We start from the raw sequence: 26,634 nt of genomic DNA, 5'->3' as shown, positions 1-26,634 counted from the left end.
TAGTTTTTCCATTATTGATAAAATATTTACAACTTGCACTAAGTTGCACTTGAAGTGACACAATATATCTACTAGCAGTAAATGTGAAATGTAATATAGACAATTGCATCTTCTTTAAATGTAAAGTGCAATACTTAAGAGACATGTATGCACATGGCAGCAAACTGACTCCTGTAAAAATTGACACTTTTAAAAACCATCTTCCTCCCATTGATACCAAGCAATTACATTCTGTATTGAGACACATTAATTAGTATTGGAAGTTTCACCCTCATGCAGCTTCCATCAGTGAACTACTGGACAAGTTTTTGCGAGAAGGTAATAAATGAACTGGATTAGTGAATGCCAATGTGCATTTACCAAATTAAAACAATGTTTTCTTGACACCAAATATCTTATTACACTTGATCTGAGCAAAGTGCTCGCAGTTGATGCTTCAGATATTGACGTAGGCACCGTTTGTAACACCAGCATCATGGTTTTCAAGTACCAATAGTGTTTGCTTCAAACACTCTGACAGTGGAACAAAGAAACTACTGTCAGATCGAGAAAGAGACTTTCGCGATTATATTCGCAGCCTAGACACTTCATGATTGCATTTACGGACGTATATTCATCCTCTCCACAGACCTCAATATATAGACCGCACAATACTGTACCTACATGGACAGCTCAACGTTTGCAGCGCTGGGCTCTTCTTCTGTTGAATTACGACTACAAAATTATAAGTATTTTCTTTCATGACTGCCAGCAGGACAAAACAAAAAGTTTGATTCGCTACCTTATGTCTGTTTATCAGTAGTAATCAAGACACTATGGAAAATTTTCCAGTAACCTCTAATGTAATTAACGAATGTGTGCCTAAATATACTGTTTTGTCTAAGATCAAACAGTATTCCAAATGGAGTGATGTAATGATAAGAAGTTGCTTAAATAACCAGAGATTAAATTTTATTGCAATATGAGGCATGCACTTGCAGTGTACAAAGGTGTCGTTCTGGTGCATACAGAATCAAGCAAGGCACGAGTCGTTATTCCTGTGGTGCGTAAATATAAGGTATTGCAGATGCTACATCAGTGCCAGCAGACATTGTTCATACCTAACACATTGCCAGGGAGCACTGCTACTGGAAGAATATTGAAAAAGACATTGAAATTATGATGGCTAAAAGCTGTTTATGTCAGGAATACCAGACATCTCCCTGTGGACAGCATTGTGTGTTCATAGGCATCAGAAGCCAGGTCATGTCTGCATACTGATTTTCTTGGACGGTTTCTCAAAACCTACTAGCATATCCTCATCAACACTTTATCTAAATTTCCGTTTGTGATGTAGATGCCATCAATATCTTCAATGAAGACTATTCAGGTTTTGTTAAAGGTCTTCTCTGTGGAAGGACCACCACAATCTGTGGTCACTGACAATGGCACACAATTTTCTTCTTAGGAATTTAAGCAGGTTTGTGAAACCAACATTTCACATTCACACTTCAGGACTGCACCTTTTCTTCCTGAGCCAATGGACCCACTGAAAGATTTATATGAACTTTTAAGTCATAAGTCACATGCGACATAGCTTTTTCAACAATACAATAAAGACAGTGCTTTATTGATCTTCTTATTTCAGTGCAGAGTGACTCTACAGTAGAGAAACTCCATGGAACGCCACATTGGATATTAATGTCAATTTTAAAGCCACTCATGCATCCTCATGCTGAGTCTCGACAACAGTTGAAACAAAAAGCATTTAAGCTGACTGATCTGGTATTCATTTCAATGTCCAAGTGTCAGAAAAAAATGGGTACCAGACATAGTCATAGAGCAGCTTGGCAATTACGTGTTTAAGGCTAAATATTTACATGAAACCGTAGCAAAGCAATCGAATCAGGCCACACTGCCCATGTATGGATATAGGCAAAACTCCTAGGCTGTTTACTTTTACAGAATCAAAAGACTTACATGCAGTCAGCTTTCTCAGGGACCTTCCTACACAGCTGGCAGCTGCCTCTGCCTGCACCTCCAGCAGTGGGCCCCAACTACTACCAAACTGCAATGATTCCAAATGGTGATGTGCCATAAACACTCAAATAGTTATGAACCAGCAGTCAGACAGTTCACTTCCATGCCTTCAGTTAGCTTAGTACAGTCCTCAGAAGACTACCCTCCAATTTAGGATTTGCTGTTTACAGAGAACTGTGACCAGTAACAGAATGTCTGCAAACATTACTATCAGTGATACTTAGAAAATTATAGACTGCCAAAAGACAGCAAAGTTATTAACACAAGGAGGAGGAGGAGATTAGTGTACAACAACCCATTGATAACGAGTTCGTTAGATATGAAGCACAAGCTCGGATTAGGGAAGGTTGGAGAAGTAAAGTGGCGATGCCCTTTCGAAGAAACCATCCCAGCATTTGTCTTAAGCGATTTAGGGAAATAATAGAAAACCCAGATCAGGATGTCCAGACACGTCTTTGAACTGTCATCCTCCTGAATGTGAGTCCAGTGTGCTAACCACTGCACTACCCCACATGGTAGTTATTAAGATATCGTATTGAGTATAGGACATCATGTGCCAGTGCCATGAATCAAGATTTAGATTTAGATTTAGAATCAGACTGTACCAAATCTGAGTACCGTTTTGTAACACACTCCTAATAAATGTTATTTACTATTGCTTATTTATTACAACATATTTTTTATAGTGCCGCCCTTTCAAACAAGGTTTATTTACAAGTGTGCAAATGAACCACCGTTAGGTAATCGTAGCAGGTAAGCAGTTTTTTGCTATCATGGATGTTAGTGCTGAATTAAAAGTATCATTCAGTTATCACATGTACAACAATATGAAAATCACTTACTTTTTATTCATAATATATTTTGAAATTTATAACAAATATTTTAGTTTTAGTTACAGTAAATCATAGTGGACTGTCTGTGTTATTTGTTGTTTCTTTAACATTTATGATGTATTGGGAAATAAACTACCGGAGAACTTACATGATTGTTTTTCGTTAACACAGGGCTAATTTTCAAGTAATTCATCAGATTTGGTCTATTTACCAAACTTTTTGTGGTCTAGAAACACAGCTTACATTTACATATATCTTTGTCACTTTTCTCAAAATATTTCCATACTTCACATGATGTCTTTGGTGGCATGATTTTAACTTAGCGCGTATTTAGACACAATCGTTTGGAAAGTAGACACAACAATAAGGCTTGGTTACAGGTGAAAGTCTGAATGGCTCATGGGGGGAGGAGAGCAGAGGAAGATGACGTAGGTCGCAGTGTGGGTGAGGGATCTTGAAAGGGGGAATGGTTACTTATTTCCCTCCAGTTGACAAACTGTAGGTCCATGCAGCTGCTACTTATCAGAAGCTATGATATAAATTACGACAGAAGTAACAAGGTTTGGTGAAAGTACATCATAGAGACATTCATATTCATACACACTTGTTACGCTATTCATTTCTGAATTGACACACACAGCACAATACTTTACCTCATTACTTAGGAGCTCCTGCTGTTAGGTCACCGATGTTTGCCACAATTGTAAGAGAAACACAGTTGACATGAAATGTTCTGACTTACGCTGACATTACACGATGAGTACTAGGGGACAAGAGGACTTGTTTGTGTAATAATGTGTGCTAGAGAGACAATGCTACTTTATTCTTTCTTCCTTGTTTAGTTTCCAAACTGCAAAAACTGAAATAATTAATTGTAAAGTTAATCACTTATGTAAAAACTATTTAATGTAAAAGAAATATTGGTGTATCCCTAACCAATTACCAAAAATAATTACGATTAATAGATGAATAGCCCATATGTAGTATCAGCACCTGATTTTACCCTTTCTCTTCTTATAGCACCATACAACAAAAATCTAACACTGGATTGTACACACACATACACGCATTTACCTGCAGTCAATAGATATGCTCAGTATACAAGTCACTCACAGCAGCAGGAAATCGAAACATTGTGCACAGAGACAGAAGACCCTTTCCATTTATGCAGCTGAATCTACATCTTCAGTTTCCAGCTAACAATGCCACATGATTCTTTCTTCTTGTAGCAGTTTCCGAATGCTTGTTACCAAGTGAGAGGAGCGCAGTGGTTAAGACACTGGGCTCACATTCAAATGACAGTGTTTCTCATTCCCGTTCAGTCGTCCAGATTTACATTTTCTGTGGTTAAAGCAAACATCGAGATGCTTCCATTAATCAGGATAAGGCCAACTTCCTACCCCAATACGAGCTTCTGCTCCATTCGTAATTACTTTATCGTCAACGGGACGTTAAACTCCAACCGGCCTTCCTCATTACAATGTACCGAGCGAGGTGGTGTAGTGGTTAGCACACTGGACTCCAATTCGGGAGGACGACGGTTCAATTCCGCGTTCGGCCATCCGGACTTAGGTTTTCCGTGATTTCCCTAAATCGCTTCAGTTAAATGCTGGGATGGTTCCTTTGAAAGGGCATGGCCGACTTCCTTCCCCAGCCTTCTCTAATCCGATGAGATTGATGACCTCACAGTTTGGTCTCTTGCCCCAAATCAACCCAACCCAACACCTCATTACAATACTAGTAGGACAAAAACGAGTGGGGCTCTAAAGTTAAATTTTATTTGACACAGAATGCTTGATTTTGATTATTATTCTGTTTCACATAGTAAATAAATTCTTCTACATTTGTTATTAGCAGTGTATTTTCTTATTAGCAAGTGATTTGTTTCCTAAGGAAGCTGTGAGATTAAAAATATCTGGTGTGCAAATACTTTTTATATGCACTATATGTCAAGAATTGCATTTCATTTTGCTCCAAACTTCATAAAATTTTATTATTCAGCCCCAAAGATGGAATTATGACTACTGTACCCTTGGCTGATTCTTTTATTTTACTGAGGCGAGAAACGCGTCACAGTTGGCCGTGAATGCGTGCGCCTTCGAATCAATAAAATCGTTTATGTTTGTAAAAGAGGCGCTTCTGGGAATTCAACGTCTTTGCCAAATTAAGTTCTTTGCAAATCCCATTAGTTTTGTTTATGTAGGAAGGGCGTGTTGTGGTAGGCTGGAAATGTCATTGAAGGCAGTGGGCAATATTGTGTCAATATGCTGCTGTTGAATTTCACAAAAAAGATAAATTCTCAATTCAGATACATAATGGAGTTACTGTTCCTATTTTTGATGCCGTTGTAATTTATTGTAATTATGAATACGGATTATTTCACGAGAAGTAAACGTTTGTTGTCTGGTATTAGGGAGGATGGACGGATTACATTTCCGCAGGCGAGAGGTGCCGAGGAAGACAATGAGCTGGCAGAAGGTGAAGGCAAAGTTAAAACAAAGTTGCTTGCTATGTGGTACAACATGAAATATGGTAAGATGCAGTTACATTTATTTATGTCTGTGCTTCCATATGCGAGTTTTTGTCAGAAGATGTATTGTAAAGACGAATTGTTAACTTTTTAACCATTGATATATGCCGGTAAGCTGATGAGGAAACGTTAATGACAGAATGAGGATAGACTAACAGACATTCGTTCTGTTAGGTGATTCTTCCCTTTGTTTTCGTGAAGTTGCTTCTACCACAGAACTGACGAAGTAAAACAGCTATTGCTTACTGTGGCTTGCTTGTAACCAATGGTTAAAACTCGATACTGGTATTCGTGAAGAGCAGTGTCGACATCTCTGTCTGGCTAGACTGGTTTAGATTTTTGTGTTCCGATGAGATGATTACCGGGACGGTTCCTGCAACAATGGCATAATGTAGTTCTTCGTCCACCCTTGTCCAGTCAATACTAGTCTCATAATTAATTCTTTGATATGTATTTTAATTCCTTCGGACGTTATTAGATGTTTGGGAGGTAAAATTATGTATGGTGTTGATTGCATTGCAGTTTTCTGTTCTTTTTGTATGTGTCGTGTGGTTCCATATGGGTAATAGTGTCATTTCAACGCAGAAAAGTAACGTTTTCAACCTGACAATCTTGGATTTCTTCCAAATTTGGTGCGTCCAATCATCTAGGATAAGAGATGGAAAACTACCAGTTTGTTGAGATGTATAGCAGTTGTGAAGAAAGTTACAGGTGTGCAAAGTTTGGAACTTGTGTGAATTTTGCATGCGTATTCCTCAACATAAATGTCTAGAACCCTGGTTCCAATTGAGATACAGCAGTGGAACTTGTATGATTGAAAAGCTAATGAGTAATGCTTTACATTGATATGCAACATTGCGGGATTCTAAGAATTTGTCACATTCAAGGTCATTGACCTTTACATTTGACCTTGAATATCGCAAAACACCCGACTGTATATTATATTGCACAAATGTGCTACTATAAACGTGGTAAAATCGAAGTGGCACACCAAATGCACCATGCCCAAAAATTTATTTTCAAAGCATCAATGCCCTATCAAAATGCAGATGATAGCACATAAAAACTGTATTTAAAAAATACAGTTCATAAGTAATGTTACCCAAAAGTATGGTTTAAATTATGGTAGCATTATGAACCGTTTACGGTGTAGTGTCAATGAAAGGGCGATAGATAGTGGTTACACCTCGTTTCACAAGTCTCCAATTAAATGGTTAATGGCAAAAAACAAACTGCCTTTCGTTTAGTTGCAAAGACCGAACATACCTTCATGTATCTATAAATGTTTGATGTTCACCAAATCTGTTGCAGAGTGTGGGAGAGTGACAGTGAATGAATGCCCTTCCAGTTGATGTCACTGGATCAAGTATTGTGTGAATGTCACATCTGACAACACAATTTTGACTGTTACGGCAGGAAACAGAAATAATGGAGGTGGTCCATGTGGATCCAAGAAGCTGGCCCATACTTCTTCTGTTTCTCCATAAGTTTGTAAGACATGCATCAATCACACCAAGGATTGTTATACATACAGACAGCAGATCTGTGTATGTAGGTGAACAGTATTTCTTTCCACATAGCAATCAGTGACTCGTTCCTGCTCAGTAAACAAGCAGAATATGCTTTTGTTTTTGCTATAACTGTAATTATTATTACACAATGATGAAACTTATGAGTACCTGCAGCTGTATTCTTGAAACGTTTCTGCAGCTTGGCGATGTCTTAATGATGATGGGAAACTGATGTATATTTGAAGACACATGAAGGAATATTTACTTTGCACCACTGAAACAAATACCATGGTGTCTAAATGTGGTTTTGATGAGGTTGCTCGAGGCTGACAAGTATGGCTAATATCTTTACAGCCCCTGCAACACCACCACAAGGTCCTTTACAAAAAAAAAAAAAAAAAAAAAATCTTCCTGATGGAAGGACAGATTCTTGACATTCTCTCTGTTTCTGTATTGGCAGCACATCCATCCGAAAAGTAATAAACGTGCTTTCACGTTGGAAAATGACATTTTAAGAACTTGATGAGATTGTTGTGGAAAGAAAACACTCTCTCTCTCTCTCTCTCTCTCTCTCTCTCTCTCTCTCTCTCTCTCTCTCTCTTTTTTCTCTTTATCATGCTGAAGATAACCAAGTACTTCCACATATGAGATGTGGTATATTTCATTATTATTTATGTCTCTGTAGCAAGCTACAAGTGGGTTAGTTGTAACCTGTGGCTTATTCCTAAGAAATCCCTACACTTCATCCTGATTGATGGAGTAATTCTCTACAAATTCACAAACAACTAGATACTGATTTGCTCTGAGTTGTTCTTCAGTGATTTTAAAGAACTGACTGTTGCTGGGTGATACATGAGTGTGGTAGCAGCTGTTGTAAACTCAGTGCAAACACCTCAACAAAATAATCTTTTGATTTTGTTATAGTCTCTAGAACTTCATATTTTTGTCAATGCAGTTCGTACTAAACAATTCAAATGCTTATTTGGTAGGTCTTGACAAACTTGGGCAATAGGGACATGCACCTAATAAACATGCTGGTAGTGCAGGATTGCCTGTAATTAAATGCTACACAGTGCTTTTGTGAAAATTTTGGTGTGACACACACAAAGAAATAGCATGGGTCCCGTTGGCATAGGCAAGAAACAGTACTTTGCAGCAAATAACAACATTTTGAGAATCCAATATTTACATGTGGGTATTTATCTTTAAAATACGCATACAATTCCATAAGTATGTGCAATTGTGGCTGCCTCTGCTTTTTTTTCCCCACAGGCACAGTATTTTCTTCTTGGCATCATTTGGCTCATATTGTGATCACAGTAAAAATCATGTACATGTTGAAATATATCTCCCCCCCCCCTCTGCCTCCCTCCACCCCCCCTCTGCCTCCCCCCTCCTCCCCTCCCCCTCTCTCCCTCCCTCTCTCTCCCCCTCCCCCCTCTCTCTCCCCCTCCCCCCTCTCTCTCCCCCTCCCCCCTCTCTCTCCCCCTCCCCCCTCTCTCTCCCCCTCCCCCCTCTCTCTCCCCCTCCCCCCTCTCTCTCCCCTCCCCCCCCTCTCTCCCCCCCTCCCCCCTCTCTCTCCCCTTCCCCCCCCCCCCTCTGCCTCCCTGCCTGGCTTTGGCTTTGGTGTTGCTAATATATGTCCTGTATTGGATATAGGTGTGCCTTTTATGCGAAACGCTGTTTCATCTTGTTACTCAAACACGTTTCGACAAGGAAGCATCCGATTCCACCCATCTGCTTTGACGCCATGACGTAAGGGTGTTTTGGTGTGTGACATTATGGCGCAGAGTTTATAAGTTGGTTGTGTTCGTAGATGTTGTTGTGTTTGATGGCACCCTGTGTGTGTGGGGGGGGGGGGGTTCTTCCCCCCTCGTGTTGTAATGTTTTGTGTATTGAATGTGTTTCAATTTATGTAGGGATGTTTGGCTTTTGACTTTTTGAGGAGTTGTGGTTTTGTTTTTGTTTTTTGTAGGTGTTGGATTTTTCGTATCAGTAGTTATGGTTGACCAATATAGGTCAAGGGAAGTGTAAGATTCCTGTAGATTTTGTAATTGTTTTTTGTCATTTTGTGTGTTTTGGGATCATGGTGTTTTTTTACTATTATATTTACCTTGCCCCCTCTCTAAAACCCCCAATTTCCCGTGGCTATCCCGTTAGTTTGATTGTATTTTTAGAGGGAGATGTTATTGTCTTACATATACGTAGTTTTAAGTTTGTTGCCGTGTGTACATACTGACATCATAGGCGCCATATTGGAGATGCTCAGAATAGCCGTTTCCGCCATATTGATGACTTCATGGGTCAAAGCAGACGGGTGGAATCGGACACTTCCATAATACCGTGCCAGCGTCAGTGGGTTTTGTTTATTGAAAATGTGGTTTTACATTATATGGTTTTGCAGGACAATCTATATAGTGTCCTGCACTGATAGCTTGTCATGTTTTGTTGTGACTGATCCCTCTTCTTTTGCATTCTGAGGGCACTGCACACAAGATACGTTAATGTATGTGTTTGCCGTGCCCTCAGAATGCAAAAGGAGTATAATTCACAACAAAACATGACAAGCTATCATTGCAGAACACCATACAGATATAGTGTAAAATAACGTTTTTGATAAACAAAACCCACTGAGGATGACACAGACATGCCAAAACATGTTTCGCTAACAAGAAAAGTGTTTTTGCATTAAAGGCAGACCTGTATCCAATAATTTAACTGCAAACACAGAAAGAAAGGCAATAGCTGCAGATCTTAAAGATGAATATGACATCCTGCTGCTCACTGTTCTGCTCTTTGTGCCAAGTAATCGAAAGTGGGAAATCCTTTTGTGGTTTTCCTTGTACCCCAGGTCTTTGGAAGTACTGTCAAAATTTCTATTTTGTTACATATACGTTCTGTATTGTGAAACTTATCTTTCAGTTGGGCTATGATTTCTCTTTATCCAATTTTTCACACACTTATTTTTACAGTTGTGACACATAAGTATGTTCCAATACTGAGGCAACCTTTTTCAACTTTTACTTTGGATACTTTTCCTCACAATGAAACCTCTTTTTCTTCACTGGAGATTCAACTAAAAACTGGAAGTTAATATTTAAAGAATCCAGATGTGATGCTCTTTCATCTTCACTTATCTTATCTGGAAGTACCTAGCACAGCTGAGGCAGCACATGTAGAGATTGATAGGTTTTGTGATACTTGATTTCTACATTTGCTGCAAATTTTTCCACTTAGCAATACATTTACCATCCACTGCTGAACGTTCCTCCGAATCTTCTGTACTCTTGTGTGCTCTTCTTCTTTAAATGGATTGCAGTGAGATAATTTTGAAGTGAAATACTGCTTCACAGCATGTGTACACAGCAGTTTGAGTAAACAGGCCACACCTATGAAACAGACTAATGATGACTGGTTACAATAAAAGCCTCTCTGATTGACTGTTTACAATAAGAAATTTTCAGAATAATGGTGACTGCTATTGTCTGCTGTTCCGGAAAAGCTCTGATACATAGCTGCTTACTGTATTTGGTGAGCCATCTAGATATTTCCTGTTTTATAGTAGCATATTGGACGAATACTTTTTTTCCTTTCATAAAAATTAAAGGTAGGGTCTTTTGAGATATTCATGGTCAAAGATTAATGCCAATGACCTTGAATGTAAAAATTCATAGAAACCTACCGTGTTGCAAATCAATGTAAAGCTCTACTCATTAGCTCGTCAATCATATAAGTTTCATTACTGTATCTGGATTACATCCAGAATTATAGTCATTTATGTTGTGACAGATGCATTTAAATTTCACGCAATGTGCAAACCTGCAACACTCTTCACAGCTGTCCTAAACCTCTGCAAATTGGTAGTTTTCATCTCTTACCTGGGGACTGATGACATCAGATGTTAAGTCCCATAGTGCTTAGAGCCATTTGAACCATCATCTCTTACCTGGATCATTTGCCTGTAAGATCACTTACCTTGGGTAGAGAGAGAGAGAGAGAGAGAGAGAGAGGGAGGGGGGGGGGGTTGAATTGATGTTAATCTGGAATCAGTTATTGTGTAACTCTTAGTTAATTTCATGCAGCTTAAGTCATTATGAATTATCTAAGGAACTTTCCAGGTTCCTGTTTCATTGAGTGATGTAACACAGTGATGGTCACACTGGGAGGACTATAGTCCAGATTGCAGTACAGCTATCTTGTCTGCTCATCACTTGTTTATGTGACCATATCAGAATGTAGTATTACCTTTTTTTTTATGAATTGTGAAATAATATTCCTAGAAATGTGTCCAACACAGTTTCCAGGTTAATATGATGATGCCCCATCTTGACATCGTGGTTGTGGCGACCTCCAAAAAGGCATGCATAGACTTTTATTTATATGTGGGGGGGGGGGGGGGGTTGTAGAGATAGCAGGCACCATTTCCCTCACTGGCCTATGGCTGTTGTAGTTATGCTTTATGTTCATACATAGTATTTGCTCACTGATTGAATACTGAACTTTCTTTGGATCCATTGAACCTATAGATATTTAATGTCAGAAGTGTCCCATGTGGTGATGACGTTGCATCATATGTGCACAAATAGAAAGAGAACAGAACACTGGTATTTTATGTCTGTATTATTCTTTGGTGTAGGTTGTGGTGACACACTAATCTGTATTGGAGCTTGAAGTCTACATTAGGTTGGAAGACGACAGGACAGTTTGCTTATTAGCTGCCAAAGCAGTGTCTAAGGGTTCAATTAATCCCTGTCTCCTCTATTGAGAAGCCATAGATAGTGCCTGTGATAACAAGAAAGTGATTAATTATTAATCCTAACACAAACTGGTAGAGTCCAACACAAAAGATGAAATGTGATTCAGCACTGGCTGCCTTAGTACTGCTGCACACCATACTTTTTGATTACTGTGTTGACAGTGTCCATATGCAAAACATTACTGACTTCACTTCTATCAATTCAGAACTTGGAGCTGCATATTTATTATAGGATTAGGTGCATAAATGTGTGTTATTTAAAGTGTGCATCTCCCATTAATAATGATGATTTATTGTAACAAAAAGAACATAGCCAGCTGCTATATGTTATTTGATTCACCATATTGTACAGAGAATATCCATACGATTAACGGACAGGTGCTCATGAGATCTTAGATATTCATATAAATTGTACTTGTATATTATGTATTACATATAAGAGACTTCAAATTAATATTAATTACTCTCTTCTAAGGAGATATCAGAGATAAAGATTCATGGCTCTTAATATGCCTCATTGTTTATACTGTGTGCACTTTTTTTACTGTTCATTAAATTGTATGGTGAAATTTGGAACTTACTTAAGAGCTATGGATTAGTTAGTGCCCATTCCTGTTCTCAGTTCCAGCACTGAAAATAAGGATGTGTGTGTCAGTCAACATAAACCTCTTATGGCAACAGTTTCATCGCTGAAGAGTGTGAACTGCTCATGATTGTAGATGATGGTGTTGAATTGTAGCTCCATTTGTTGATACCTCACAAATCCACTGCCTTTTTACACATTGGTGACTGTTGATTAGAAAGGCAGTGGCAGCGTGAGGGATACAAGAAAATACTGTGGTAAGTGGTTAAGTTACTTTTAGAAAAGAACCAATGTCATCAGCATCATTTGCTGATGGAGAGTTGTGATAAGTTCCACTTCATGAGTGTGTGATAGTGGACAAGCACCCCATCCTTGAAATCTTAACAGATTGATCTGTAGCTTAGCTCAAGTCTATGTTATGTTGGAAGATGATGATTTGGTTGTGAATTGGTGATGCCAACAAATTTGAATGTGAAATAAAATTGTGGTAAAACACTGATCTTTAATATAGCCTAATATTTATGTTCATGCCATATTGAATGTAAAGGAGGTCCACTACGTTATTTTTACCACTGATATTGCTGACTGAAATCTGGCTCTCACATTAAACTAAATTACCATGTAAAGGGCTAAAGCATACCTACGGTGTTCCACGGTTCTTCCAGTGTGTATCTCATCCTCTTATTAATCTGGCACAGCACTCAATGATTATTTTGTCGTTTCTCATATGAAGAAACCATTATGTGTCAGCCATTTACAGGATGATGACACGACTTTTTAGGTAAAAAATTTCTGAATAGCCAAAATGCAGACTTCCAGAACCAAGAGTTCTGTGAAGTCATCCATAATTTGGAAAAAATATGTTGCATTAAAGGGTGAATATGTAAAGGAATACTGCTGTTGTGCACAATAGTTCATAGCCTTCTGAATTTATACTATCATGTCCCTCTGATTATCTTCAATTGCTTCAGTTTGTTTTCATTCTTATGGTAACTTCCTGTCTTATACGGCAATTTACATTTAAAAATATACTTCTTGTGTTGTTGGAAAAAACTGTTTGAGAATCTTGAAAAAAATCTCCTTAGGGAATTTCAGGAAGCAGTTTTCAAAGGAATCGGCCCCTCACATGTGGATCCTGAAGGGAATGTTTGACTAATAACAGCTGTTATCTAGATGTGTGAGATGTCATTGTACTGTTGCTACGTCTGTGGATGAGAAAGTGGAGATAATGTATGTTACACAGAAAATGTTATTTTACAGGCATGTTACACTATTTACGCAATTGCAAATGGATCATTTCTCATAATGTATTTTCTCCACTCAGCTATTTGATCTTGTGTTATTGGTTTTTTGCTGTACTTTAAATTCACCACAATTAGCGCAACTTCAAAACAAAACTTTTAGGTTCACTTGACCCTTCTTTATTGACTTTTATGCTGTGTCGAAATGTTTACAAATAACAATACTGGTATTCAAAATTGCTGAAAAGGATTCCCAATTTTATTTTTTTCCAATGATTTTTGCCCCTCTCCCTCCTCCCCCCCCTCCTCAGAAGGTGATATCATCGTAGTTTTTGTAACTCTCAAGTAATGCAATGTCTAGAAATGACACTATCTTTCCTTCATGGAAAGGTTTTCCTGCATTCCCTTTTGGTTCTTCCGCAGTTGTCATAAACTGTGAAATTTAAATAGAACTTGTCCCTTCTTAAATAAGACTTTCATTTGTGCACTTTCCTTAAACATCAGCAGTTATCATTCTTTGACTGATTTCTTGAAGCTTTCAGCTGACATTCTCTTATTTCCTGTATGATTGTGCAATTTTGGCCTTACGCCATTTTCAAGTATTTTATGGATTTTTTAGTAACAGATTGTCATATAAAGAGAATGGCAGCTGAAGGCTTCAAGAAATCATTCAAAAAATTCATTGCAGCTGCGGACCCTATCGCATTGAAAAAATTGTATCATTCTGTCTGTGCCAACTGCTGTATTCTGCTTTTCGTAAAGGCAATTAATTAACCACAGTGCTAAAATAGCTTTCCAGGTGCACCTGCTTGTCCTTAAATCAAGCTGGTCCTTTCCTAACGTACTTTCAATTTTACCATTCATTCTTCAGTAAAATCTACTTACGAATATTTTTGGTGGATGTGGTACTAAACTGATTGTGTGATAAGTTTCACATCCATCCTCTTTCACTTTCTTTGGAAATATGTAGAGTTTGTGCAAAGCTTTTTGAATTTTGGACAGAAGCCTGAATCTTCATGTCTTCTTCTTGCACCATAGCCAAATTTGTTCTGCATCACTATTAAGTTTTTCTAAGTATTGTTTCCATCTCTTCACTGTTTTTGCTGCTTCCATTACTCATTTGCCTTTTCCATGGGCTCCACAAAGTGATTGTTTCTGGGTGGTATGCAGCATCTGTATTACCATGTTTTTATTCTGCCTGTTATGTGTGGCTTCTGTTTTACTGCCTTTTTCAACCCTAATACTCCCTTTGCTGCATTTACTGTTCTTCCTCTAACACTATTCCTCTAGTTTTCCGCATTGTGTAACTCCTCAAAGTGTCATTATTTCTTTTGTTGCATTTCATTCCAGGACATCTTTCACTGTGCAAGGTGACAATGTAGTTAAGGCAATGGACTATAATTTGGGAGGACAATAATTCAGATCTTTCAGCCATCCAGATTTAGATTCCCTAAATTGCTGCAGGGAAATGTCAGGATGGTTGTTTCGAAAAGCAGGCAGCATGATTTCCTTGGATGCTATCCAGATCCAAGCTTGTACCTCATCTCTAATCACTCCAGTGTTGACAGGATGTTAAAATGTTAATAGTCTTTTTAACTTTTTTGCTTCCAAGTGGTATTTCTCTAGTATGAAGTTATGTTCACTATCAAGTCAGCACCCAGATAACTCTTGCAGACTTTAACTTGATTCTTCACTATTTTTTTTCTCACAAGAAAGAAAAAAGATAAAAAATAGTAACTCTCGATACCTTTTCTGATCATCTGATATCTTTTATGTCTACCACCACCTCAAGTGATACTTGTAAAGTACCAGGTAGTTATAATTAAACTGGCGATGTTCCAGATGTTGCAGTACAGGCTATATACATCACAGGCACCAAAACATCATAGGTACTCGCAGATTTTACTGAGAAAAACTGTTGTTCCACTTTCTGTCACCAGGTGGAAATGTGCCGCAAGCAGTCAGAATATGGTGTGGATGCAGGAAAAGGGGAGGGAAAATCAGATACATGACAGTGATGGTGGTGGCACATTTATTAGAATATATTCACAAGTTACAACACATGTTCAGTATGGTTTCCCGAGTCAGCAACATGCTGCTTCCATAACAATGGCATGGTGGACAGTTGCTTTCAGTATATCCAGTGTAATTGGAGTGAGATGTTGCCGTATGCTATCCTTCAGATCAGGAAGAGTCCAGAACATCTGTAATAGACACAACCTTTCAGATATCCTCACAACCAGAAGTCACATGTATTTAGGACGGGTGATCAGGAAGACCAAATATCTTGAAAGTGCCTAGAAATAATTTGATTGTTACCAAAGGTTTGTTGAAGCAAATCTTTCACTTGGCAAGTGACATGTGGTGTCACCCCATCTTGCTTGAAAATAGTCATGAGGACACAGCTGTGGTCTTGCAAAGCTGGAATCATGTTTTGCTCAGGAAGGTCCTTCTAACTTGCAGATGTGCACAGTACACTTAACAGGCCCATGTGACGTCCTTGAAGAAAAAAGGACCGAGAATTAAGGATCTTGTGAAACCACACCACCTAACCATACAGTCACATAAGCTGAGTGCAGTAGATATTCCGGCACAATGCGGAAAAGTAGAACCCCATATGTGGCAGTTCTGTGCATTCGCGGCAGCGAGCAGAGTAAAATGGGCCTCGTTCGTCCAAAGAATATGCCTGGTCACATGTCATCCATTTCTGTGCATGCTCAAAAACTAAGGCCAAGGCCAAAGTCACGACTTTGTAGCCTATCTTGGGGCTGTCTTTGTTGCACCTTTTGAATCTTGTATGGATGCCAGTGTAAAATGTGCCCAAAATCCTTTTAACTGTTGACCAGGGGAGAGAGAATTCCTGTGACACATCTCAAGCACTGGTTGCAGAATTTGAAGCTTGTGCTGCACAATCACTATAGCTACAGCAACTTCTCGACCAGCTGCCATGGGAATGGGCCACCTCCTCCATTATGCACCATCTAATTCAACTGTTTCTTCAAATTTGTTGATTATACTCTTTAGCCTATTTATTGATGTGGGGCCTCTTTGGAACTGTTTCTGTTGGTGAAATTCCCATTATGCAGCACTGATATTGCTGCCATTCTGATAAAACAACTTTACCAGCAGTGCCCAGTCTTATTTCTCAATAGCCATGGAAAAGTTCAATCTTCTTAACACTTTGCACCAACAGTCACTTCGCAAAAGAAATCAAGTATCACCAATTGACAAACAGCACATTGAAGTCAAAACAACAAACATTTCTCTTATTGACTGTTTGGAACGCCGTATTTTCACTATGTGGCAGAAAGTGGAACTATTATTTTTTTCAGCATACTCAACGAGTGCACCATTTAATGAACATGTGTAAAATATCTCAATATCCTACAGTGTATACACTGCAGCACTCAGAACACCATCAGTTTAAGTATAACCACCTTGTATATTCACAACTACTAACTTGTGCATAGTACTGAATTCTGTTACTCAACCTTCCTACTGTGTTTGCTTGCCAAGACCCAACTTTCTCACTTTTTATGTTCACTGACTTTACTGATGCCTGCATTCTGGCACTTGATTATGATTAAATTATCACCTTTTTTGAGATATTTTAATTCATGAATATGACTGCCATATCTCTTGGATATCCATTCAATTCCACTATCAGTTCTCTTTCTGTTTGATGCAGATAACCCTTTATGCTATTGCTAATTTTGCTCTTAATGATTATTCCTACACCTGTTGTACCATTATCTGTCCCAGTGTGACTAATCACATGATTTCCACTCCAAAACTATTTCCCTTCAGCCCATCACATCTCACTGATTCCTTACGTGTCTCTCCATTCTTGGCATTTCTGCCTTTAGATTTTCTAGTTTCCCCACTCTGCATTGACATTCTAACATTGTGTGTTACCCCCATAATCAAAATTCTGTTTCATTTGATAGCTGCTTGTGAGTAATCCCCACCTGGACATCCAAATGGGAAACTATTGTACCCAAGAGGAAGTTGTCATAACATTTTTAACAGAGAACTGCATGTACTAGAGAAAAATAATGTGGTTTCCTTTAGCCTTCACATCACAGTAGTACAGCCATTAGTTGACGACTGCAGGTAGCATTACACTTGATGTGTCAATCTCCACGATTTGTACAAAGTGTGCCTGCTGCTTCCGCTCTGTGAGAAGCTGGTCCCAATGTCCAAGATGGTTGCATCTCCATTACTTTAGCAAGAGAATTTTACAAGGTCAGGACTTTTACCAGGAGATTCTTAACGTGGTGTTACTCCATCACTCCCCCTTTATCCAGACTTGGGACTGACAAAGCCTGGCCTCCCAAGGGAGCTAAAGTTGTTAGGTTTGTTATATCCATGTGAATTTTTATTTCAGTACATTTGATGGTAACACAAACAATGTTAGACTCAGGCCATAAATTGACTGAATTGTTGAGTTAACAGTCTTTTATATTCATATTGTCAGATAGTTTATTGTGTGTAAGATAAATAACTGTTCCAAATCATGTCTTCTGTTTAAAGTGTATCATCATCATAACATAAGCAATTGTCCCATTGTTGTAGTCTGGTGACAGGAAGATGGAGGGTCAATCAAAATGTATGTTGATTAAAACAAGTTGGCTCTCTCAGTGACTTGTAGATTCTACATTAGTCAGCAGCCTCACTACATTCAAAACACCGAGCCAAGAGCTATCAGCTTTCAGGACGTTCATAGACTCTGACTCTTTTATTCCAGAAGATGTGTGATTTATTTATCAGATCAGTGAGAAACTGTGAGGTCATCAATAGGACAAAATTGGCAGCAACAAAACATACAGAAACACTTGAAGAATCAAGGGAACACAAAAATAAAAATAGAAATGCAAATACAGAATAACATTTATTCTGTTTAAATTAAATTGATTCCATGTCCAGTTGGAAAATTACTATTAATATTTTGTCACATTTATGAATGAAACCTCAGTCATGGAAACCTGTCTAAGCAGTAGTGTGCTTCTCTCTAGCATGCTAGGACAACCCAGTTGGCCTTTTCTTAGTTCTACTCATTCACCATAATGTCTTGCAGTATTTGCTAGTCCATCACACTTGTAATTTAAACAAAATCAGTATCTTACCATTTCAAGGTCAGACAGCTGCTCACTGCCCATGCCTGCACTCATTCACATCTGTGTCCATGTGATCTGCTTTTTTCTCAGCACCTATTTACACACGAAATCACTACCACTGTGTGTTCCTTGTGTCCTCATATCTCATCTCCCCCCCCCCCCCCCCCTTTCCCCACAGTCGTGTGATTATCATTCCCTACAGTAAACTGATAGCCTGCCTTGAAATTTTTAATAACAATCCCATATCATTTATGTAGATGTTCTTCTCTGCAAATGTTTGAAGACAGACTATCCCCTGGCGATCCTCAACTGTGCATTTTTCAGAATGGTGAGAAAATTCACTTCCGGCTAGTGGTGTTTTATCCAAGCTATCTGTTACAGTGCCTGAGCTCCCAGACTGCATTAAGCTGCTACAAAATGCCAGATAGAACATCAGTAAGTCCTCAGGTACAATTTATCTTCTGTTTCCTGAGGACGCTCTTGCAACAGGAGCTACCTGCAGAAAATATTCACTTTGTTTCCACTTCTTGCTAGTTGTTCCTTGTGAATTCCAGATTTTCCAATTATGTAGTCTCCCATATACATTGAAGAGAAAAAGAAACTGGTACACCTGCCGAATATCATGTAAGGCCCTGCAAGCACACAGAAGTGCCGCAACACGATGTGGCATGGAATCGACTAATGTCAGAAGTAGTGCTGGAGGGAATTGACACAATGAATCCTTCAGGGCTGTCCACAAATCCATAAAAGTACGAGGTGGTGGAGATCCCTTCTGAACAGCATGTTGCAAGGCATCCCAGATATGCTCAATAATGTTCATGTCTGGGGAGTTTGGTGGTCAGCAGAATAGTTACAACTCAGAAGAGTGTTCCTGGAGCCACTCTGTAGCAATTCTGGATGTGTGGGGTGTTGCATTGTCCTGCGGGAATTGCTCAAGCCTGTCGGAATGCACAATGGACATAAATGGGTGCAGGTGATCAGAAAGAATGCTTATGTGTATGTCACCTGTCAGAGCCATATCTAGCCATATCAGTGATTCCACATCACTCCAAGTGCCCACACCATTACAGAGCCTCCACCTGCTTGAACAGTCCCATGCTGACATGTAGGATCCATGGATTCGTGAGGTTGTCTCCATACCCATACACATCCACCCACTTGATACAATTTGAAATGAGACTTGTTCGACCAGGCAGCATGTTTCCAGTCATAAAACAGTCCAATGTCAGTGTTGACGGGCCCAGGCAAGATGTAAAACTTCATGTCATGCAGTCATCGAGGGTACACGAGTGGCGCCTTCAGCTCTGAAAGCCCATGTTGATGTTGTTTCATTGAATGGTTTGCACACTGATGCCTGTTGATGGCCCAGCATTGAAATCTGCAGCAATCTGTAGAAGGGTTGCACTTTTGTCACATTGAACGATCCTCCTCAGTATTGGATTCCTAATATTCATGGTACTCTCGTGAAATGGTTGTATGAGAAAATCCCTATTTTGTCACTACCTCAGAGATGCTGTGTCCCATTGTTCATGCGCCGACTGTAACACCATGTTCAAACTCCCTTAAATCTTGATAACATGCAATTGTAGCAGCAGTAACTGATCCAACAGCTGCGCCAGACACTTGTCTTATATAGGCATTGCCGACCACACCAAAATATTCTGTCTGTTTATGTATCTCTTTATTTGAATATGCATGCCTATACCAGTTTCTTTGGCACTTTAATGTCGTAAATGAGGTATTTCAATACTTGTAAGTGCCACAAAGAATGTGTAAGGTGTGAGAGAGAAGAAATGAGTGATTTTTATCTACCAAAGTTTTTATTTTTTTCAGACAACAGTATTGTCTCCTTCAAAGTAGTCCCCCTTGGCAGCTATACACCAGTGTAGTAGTTGTTCCCAGTCTTCGTAGCAGCATCGAAAGCCTTTAACTGGTAGGGCCTTTAAAGTCTTGGTCACATTCTGTTGAATGTTCTCCAGAGTCCCAAAATGACATTCTTTTAAGATATTTTCCGATTTCAGGAAAAGAAAAAAGTCACAAGGATTCTGATCAGGTGAATAATGGGCTGTGGAACAACAGTAATGTCTTTTAGGTCAAAAATTCCCTGATGAAAATCAGTGTGACATGGGGCATTGTCACCAGTTTGGCACAAACCTTTTGCATGTGCAAACCTTCAGTCACAATTTGATGTATTGAGAAAGTGTTTAACAGATCACCCATAATCCTTATTAGTAAAGGGTTGGTCTGATCTCACAAGAACATGCATGCTTTTGACTTTTTAATTGGTTTTTGGAATTGAAGGTCTTGCCGAGCAAGGTTCACCTTCAACATGTTCTCGGCCTTTCAAAAATGATTTTTGCCAGTGGTAAACTTGTGCTCTTGATAAGGAATGTTCCCCATAGACCTGTTCCAACTTTTCAAATATAATGCTCACAGAGTCCCCAAGTTTAACACAAAACTATATCACACGATGTCACTCTAAATTCCACTTTTCTGTCTTTGTAACACACACCTTCAGTGATGATGCTCTCGGACATCAATTGTTGCCTGTATGGAGTTTAAACTTGGACTGAGCATCTGGGTAGGATGAACACACTAGTCTACATAAGTAGAACAACACAGCATTGTCGGACTGCTCACAGTGTTGCCAGTCTCATTACTTTTCTCAGGTGCCTCGTACACAATCTGCTCACATTAAAGTGACCATCACCTATGTTAACACTGGTAGTGGACAGTATATAAAGCATGTTGGGGGATGTGGAAAATATTGCAGTTGTTGTAATGCAAAAACGGAGTGATTTATCTGATATCCAAACAGGCATGATCATGGGCTTTCAGGCAAGAGAGGAAGAATTTCCAAAACAGCTGTGTTTGTAAACTTTATATTATGTTGTGGACGAGGTATACCGTGCATGGCAAAATGGCGCTATTCAAATCCAGCACCAAGGCAACTGTGGTGCACCAGTGACAGTGGTGAGTGACAGCTGTGGAGATGTGTATGGGTGAATAGATGGGCAACTGTTGAGCAACTGACTGTCCAGATGGACCAAGGCACTAGCAATGACTGTTCAGCAAACATTGCTGTGTATGGGTCTTCGCAGCAGGCACGTGGTTCGTGTACCGATGCTGACTGCTGTTCATCGGCGACAAATACTGGGACTTACACATCAGTACTGCAAATGGATGTCCACTGAGAGATGACAGGGTGCCTTTTGGGATAAATCATGTTTTATGCTCCATCAACAGATGGCCGGTGGCGTGTACAGTGTGAAACGTCTGAAAGGACACGTATACAAGTGTGCATCTATCCCAGGGGACTATGTCCTTCCCCACACACAGTTTCCTTTTCTTCGACATGATGGCATCTACCAGCAAGACAATGCAACATGTCACACAACTCACATTTTACGTGTGTGGTTTGAAGAGCATGGGGATGAGTTTACCATACACCCATGGCCACCTGAATTTAAACGCATTTGAGAATGTGTGGGACCACATCCATCAGGCTGTTCACACCAGGGATCCTCAACCAAGGAACTTAGTGCAGCTAGCCATGGTACTGGAGTCAGTACCTTCCAGAACCTCATTGACTCTTCATGGCTTGCAGTGGTCTGTGCTGTAAAAGGCTCTTGATAGGTGGTCACATTAATGTGACTGGGCAGTGTATTTGCAAAGCTGTAACTTCAAATTTTTATTTTCTGATATCTTCAATACAGCCACTTTGCTATACTATATCAGTTGCAACTCTTTCACCTATCCACTGCTTTGATGCAGGACTAATTGTAGGAGACCTTCTCTTTGTCAGTTAGAGAGAATATCATTAAGGCATAAACAAATTCAAAGTATTGTTTATTAGTGTATGTAAATACCCTATACTTTTGAAGTGTTGTCATGATAAAATCATTAAGGTCAGTTACTAATGGATTGATTGATCAGAAAGAATTAATTAAAACTGTGGAACCCTGTGAATTTTTACCAGGAAATGCCTGAGCCACTGAGTGGATTGTAGGTAGATATAACTTGTTTATAGCGGTAGCAGCTTGCAAGAAATTTGACATGTCCTTGAGTACTAATGGTTGCATAGTAATGAGCTCTCTAATGCCATTGGTATGGAAGTTTTTTTATTGCTTTGCTGCAGTGTTCACATGGCATGCCCCTCAACAGTTGGTTTGTACAAATCCTGTTACTCATGTGTGGGTAGTACCTGTGCAAGCAAGGTAACAAATAAAATGTTTCTGCACATAGCCTTTTATAGGAGCAACTGACAACGCAGCTTCACTACCTCATTAGCGATCAAAGAAGTTTTTAAGGGAAGCCGTGGGTGGTTCAAGAAGTTTAAGAGAAGAACTGGATTTCACAGTGTTGTGAGGCATGGTGAAGCAACCAGCTTAGACACAAAGGCAGCAGAGAACTTCATCAGCAACGTCCAGATGCTTGTAGATTCTGAGGGTTATGTGCCACAACAGGTTTTTAATTGTGACAAGACTGGTCTAGTCCAGAAAAAGATGCTGAAGCATACCTTTTAATGGCAGAGAAGAATGCATTGCCGAGCCACAAGCCATGAAAGACCATCTCGCACTGCTATTCTGTGCCAGTGCAAGCGATGATTTGAAAATTAAAGTGATGTTGGTTTACCATGCAGAAACTGCATGAGCCTTCAAGCAGTGTAAAGTCCATAAGGGCAGGCTAAATGTGATGTGGAGGTCCAACAACAAGACTTGGGTGACCTGTGATCTTTTTTCTGATTGAATCACTAAAGTGTTTGGTCCTTCGGTGAAAAAATAGTTGCTTGAGATGAGTTAACCACTCCATGTCTTGCTTCTTATGGCCAATGCTCCTGCCCATTCTCCAGGCCTATAAGACCACCACCTTGAGAAATTTCAATTCATTAGGATCTAATTTCTGTCATCTATCACCACTCCGTTATCCAGCCTATGGACCAGCAAATTATTCCTAACCTTAAGAAACTCTACTCTAATGCACTCTTCGAGCATTGGTTTGCGTTGACTCAGGCTACCAATCTCACTCCTAGAAAGTTTTGGAAATATCACTTCAGCATCGTCGCCTGTGTCAAGGTGATTGAAAAGGCGTGGGCAGGGGTTACCAAGAGAACTCTCACTTTTGCTTGGAAGCAGCTTTGGCTGGAGTGCTTTCTCGAATGTGAATCTGAGGCATTTCAGTCAGTACCTTTGGAGCCTGTAGTCAACTAGATTGTGTCTTTGACCAAGAGCTTGGGACTAAAAGTGGATGACAATGATATCAATGAGCTTGTGGAAGATCGCAGCCAAGAAATGGTCACTGGCGAGCTTATGGAGTAGCTGTGTGTTTTACAGCAGGAAGCTGCCGAGAGGAGTTCTTGGGAGGAGGAGGCGGTAACAACAAAGGAGCAATCTTCTGCCACTATAAGAGAAATGCTGAAAGTGTGGGAATGAGTTGCATCATACATTGAAAATCATCACTCCAATAAAGCAGTGACTACACACACTGCAAATTTATTTGATGATAATTCTGTCACACATTTTCACCAAGACTTGAAGCGTCAGCAGAAACAAATGACTGTAGATAGCTTCCTAGTAAAAAACAATTAGTTATGTATCATGAATAATAAAGTACATAATACTGTACATATAATTTGCTTTGAATAAATGGCATGAATATGATAAAACTTCCAGTACTTTTTGCACATGAAGTGGATTATCATATTTTGTATTAATTTATATGGGATAAATTGTTTTGCTTAATGAATGTTTTGCACTAAGAGTAAGATTGTGGAACGAATTATGCTTGCTGTGTGAAGTTCCACTGTATTTGTTCCTGCATGATATTTGTGTGTGAACTAAAGCTTTTGACAGCTTCCTCAGTCAAGCAGGCTAATATTTTCCCTGGGTATGTCTTACTTTTTCAGTTCTTGGTTGACCAGCCATGTCAAATTGTAGGTTCTCTTTGATATATCAGCAGGCAACTCTTTGCCACCTTCAGGTGGTTCTTCATGACTGTTATTCTGCTCATGTCGGCGTCCTATACAAGTTGGCCAATACCCCCTCGGTCATCCTGCTCCTGTTGCTATAAGTGCAGCCACTACAGCGGGTGGAGTGACACAGTATCGAATGTGTACATTGCCCCCCCCCCCCCCCCAAGACCTCAACACTACTAGGTTCAGTAAAGGATGAGCTAGGCCATACAAATCTGGGGTCTACCAAATCTCTTGTCGATGCAGCAATGCATACATCACCACCAAGTCGGTCATGGCTGACCACAGTTTAAAAACTGGTCATATTATAGAGTACAGCAAAACCAAGATACTTAGGCAATCTTCCTCCTTCTGGGATTGTGTGATTAAAGAACTCATTGAAATTGGGGCCGAAGATGGACTAATTAATAAAGATAGCAGCCTACATCTGAGTCAGGTGTCAAACCTTGCACAAAGTTGAGAAGCAGCAAAGCATACCCATACAGTGATATCTGCACCCGAAAGTGTTAGCATGGACACTGGAGACCACAGTTCGCAACTGGGCATTGCTAGCCCCACCATCACCACCAATCAGTGCCATGGCTGCACTGAAGACAGGAGTGGAGTGATGCAAGAGGTAACAGCCAACATATACAGGAGACCAAGACAAGCAGAGCAGCAATCATCAGGAACCACATGAAGATGGCAATGAGTCTGCCAAAATCTCATGGAGACCTTACAAGATGGCTAGAGCTGACACCCAAGGATTTTTAACCAGCTTCCTCTGTTTTCATCAGGAGTTACCAGGAGCCCATGTAGTACTTTATTTAGTTCACTGAATTATGTCATGGAGATGTCACAGAAGTCACAAATATTTTGCACAAAGATTTTGTTGCTGTCTTTACTTCTTTGTAGCTTGTCAGCATCAAGTGGTGTCAGCCCCTGGTAGCTGAGTGGTCAGCACGACAGAATGTCAATCCTAAGGACCCGGGTTTGATTTCCGGCTGGGCCAGAGATTTTCTCCACTCAGGGACTGCATGTTGTGTTGTCCTAATCATCATCATTTCATCCCCATTGACGCGCAAGTCGCCGAAGTGGCGTCAAATCAAAAGACTTGCACCCGGCAAATGGTCTACCCGACGGGAGGCCCTAGTCACATGGCATATACATTTAGCATCAAGTGGTGAGAAATCAGTGAAACATCTATCCAAGAATTTCACCATAATAAACTACATTCTGAGGCCACTAATGCAGTGTAAAAACCTGTTTTTTTTCCTAATATATATGTATCATGATGAGATGAGACTTTAGTACAGGTAGTCATTGTTTCCTTGTAACTACTGTGAATTGAAAGGATAGGGAAACAAGTAACACTGGTACAAAGTAGTACACCATGTAGCTGCACTGAGCTGTGGATCAGCACATAAAACAGATGTTAATGACTGTTGTTCATGTATCTGACATAGGTTCATAGCATACATGCATGTCATCCCCAACTTATTCCTCATTCCTCCCTCACCCCCCCCCCCCCTCTCCCTGTGCTATCTGCAGTTTACATCATAAGGGCACACAAATATGAAGGTGAAGAGAGCTCCCACAAGTGCAAGAAGACATCAGGTTACACACAGGAATGGCAAATAGGGCCAGTCTCCATTTCATTGTTTATTGTAATTGCATCGTCCACTCCATCAGTTTCTTTTCCTGTCTCTTCAATCCTGAAAATGTATGCCTTACTATTGTAAGTCAAAACTCGTAATACACATGATTGTAAACTTTTCATTTCAGAGACATTTATAATTGAGTTTTGAAAACTGTATTTAGTTTACCAGAAGCACTCCAAGCCATACCTTCTCTGTATTTCTTTTACTTTCTCGCCAGTTTTGTTCAACTGTCTAAATACTAAAACTCGTCAGCTTGTTCCATGACTTGTTTGTTAATTTGTAAAGTTTCTTTTCATTGACATTATAATTTTCATTCAGAATGTACATTATTTTCAGTTCTATTTTCAAACTAGCTCTGTTAAGTTCTTCTATTTGTCGTAATTTATGACCACTAGAAGTAAACAGTACATTAACACCTGCAAAACAAAGGTGG

The 26,634-nt window shown here is 39.6% G+C and overlaps 1 protein-coding gene across 2 annotated transcripts in view; it reads left to right on the top strand.

Moving 5' to 3' along the window:
• Positions 1-5,046: 5,046 nt before the first annotated feature.
• LOC124721599 (cysteine protease ATG4C) overlaps positions 5,047-26,634 on the top strand; it is a 77,414-nt gene continuing 55,826 nt past the window's right edge. Inside the window, exons 1-2 of one of the 2 annotated variants that reach the window (XM_047246652.1) lie at positions 5,254-5,384; positions 12,272-12,489. Coding sequence is in view for 1 of the 2 variants with exons in the window: in XM_047246651.1 (XP_047102607.1) it covers positions 5,216-5,384 (169 nt within the window). In the remaining variant the exon portion in view is untranslated. Of the gene's footprint in view, positions 5,385-12,271; positions 12,490-26,634 lie in introns of both variants that reach the window. The other variant, XM_047246651.1, reaches the window with a different exon arrangement.

This window comes from Schistocerca piceifrons, chromosome X (assembly GCF_021461385.2).
Source record: "Schistocerca piceifrons isolate TAMUIC-IGC-003096 chromosome X, iqSchPice1.1, whole genome shotgun sequence".
In the NCBI taxonomy this organism is placed as follows: Eukaryota; Metazoa; Arthropoda; class Insecta; order Orthoptera; family Acrididae; genus Schistocerca; species Schistocerca piceifrons.
The sequence above is the reverse complement of the archived record's forward strand: the minus strand, read 5'-3'. Positions and strand labels throughout refer to the sequence as shown.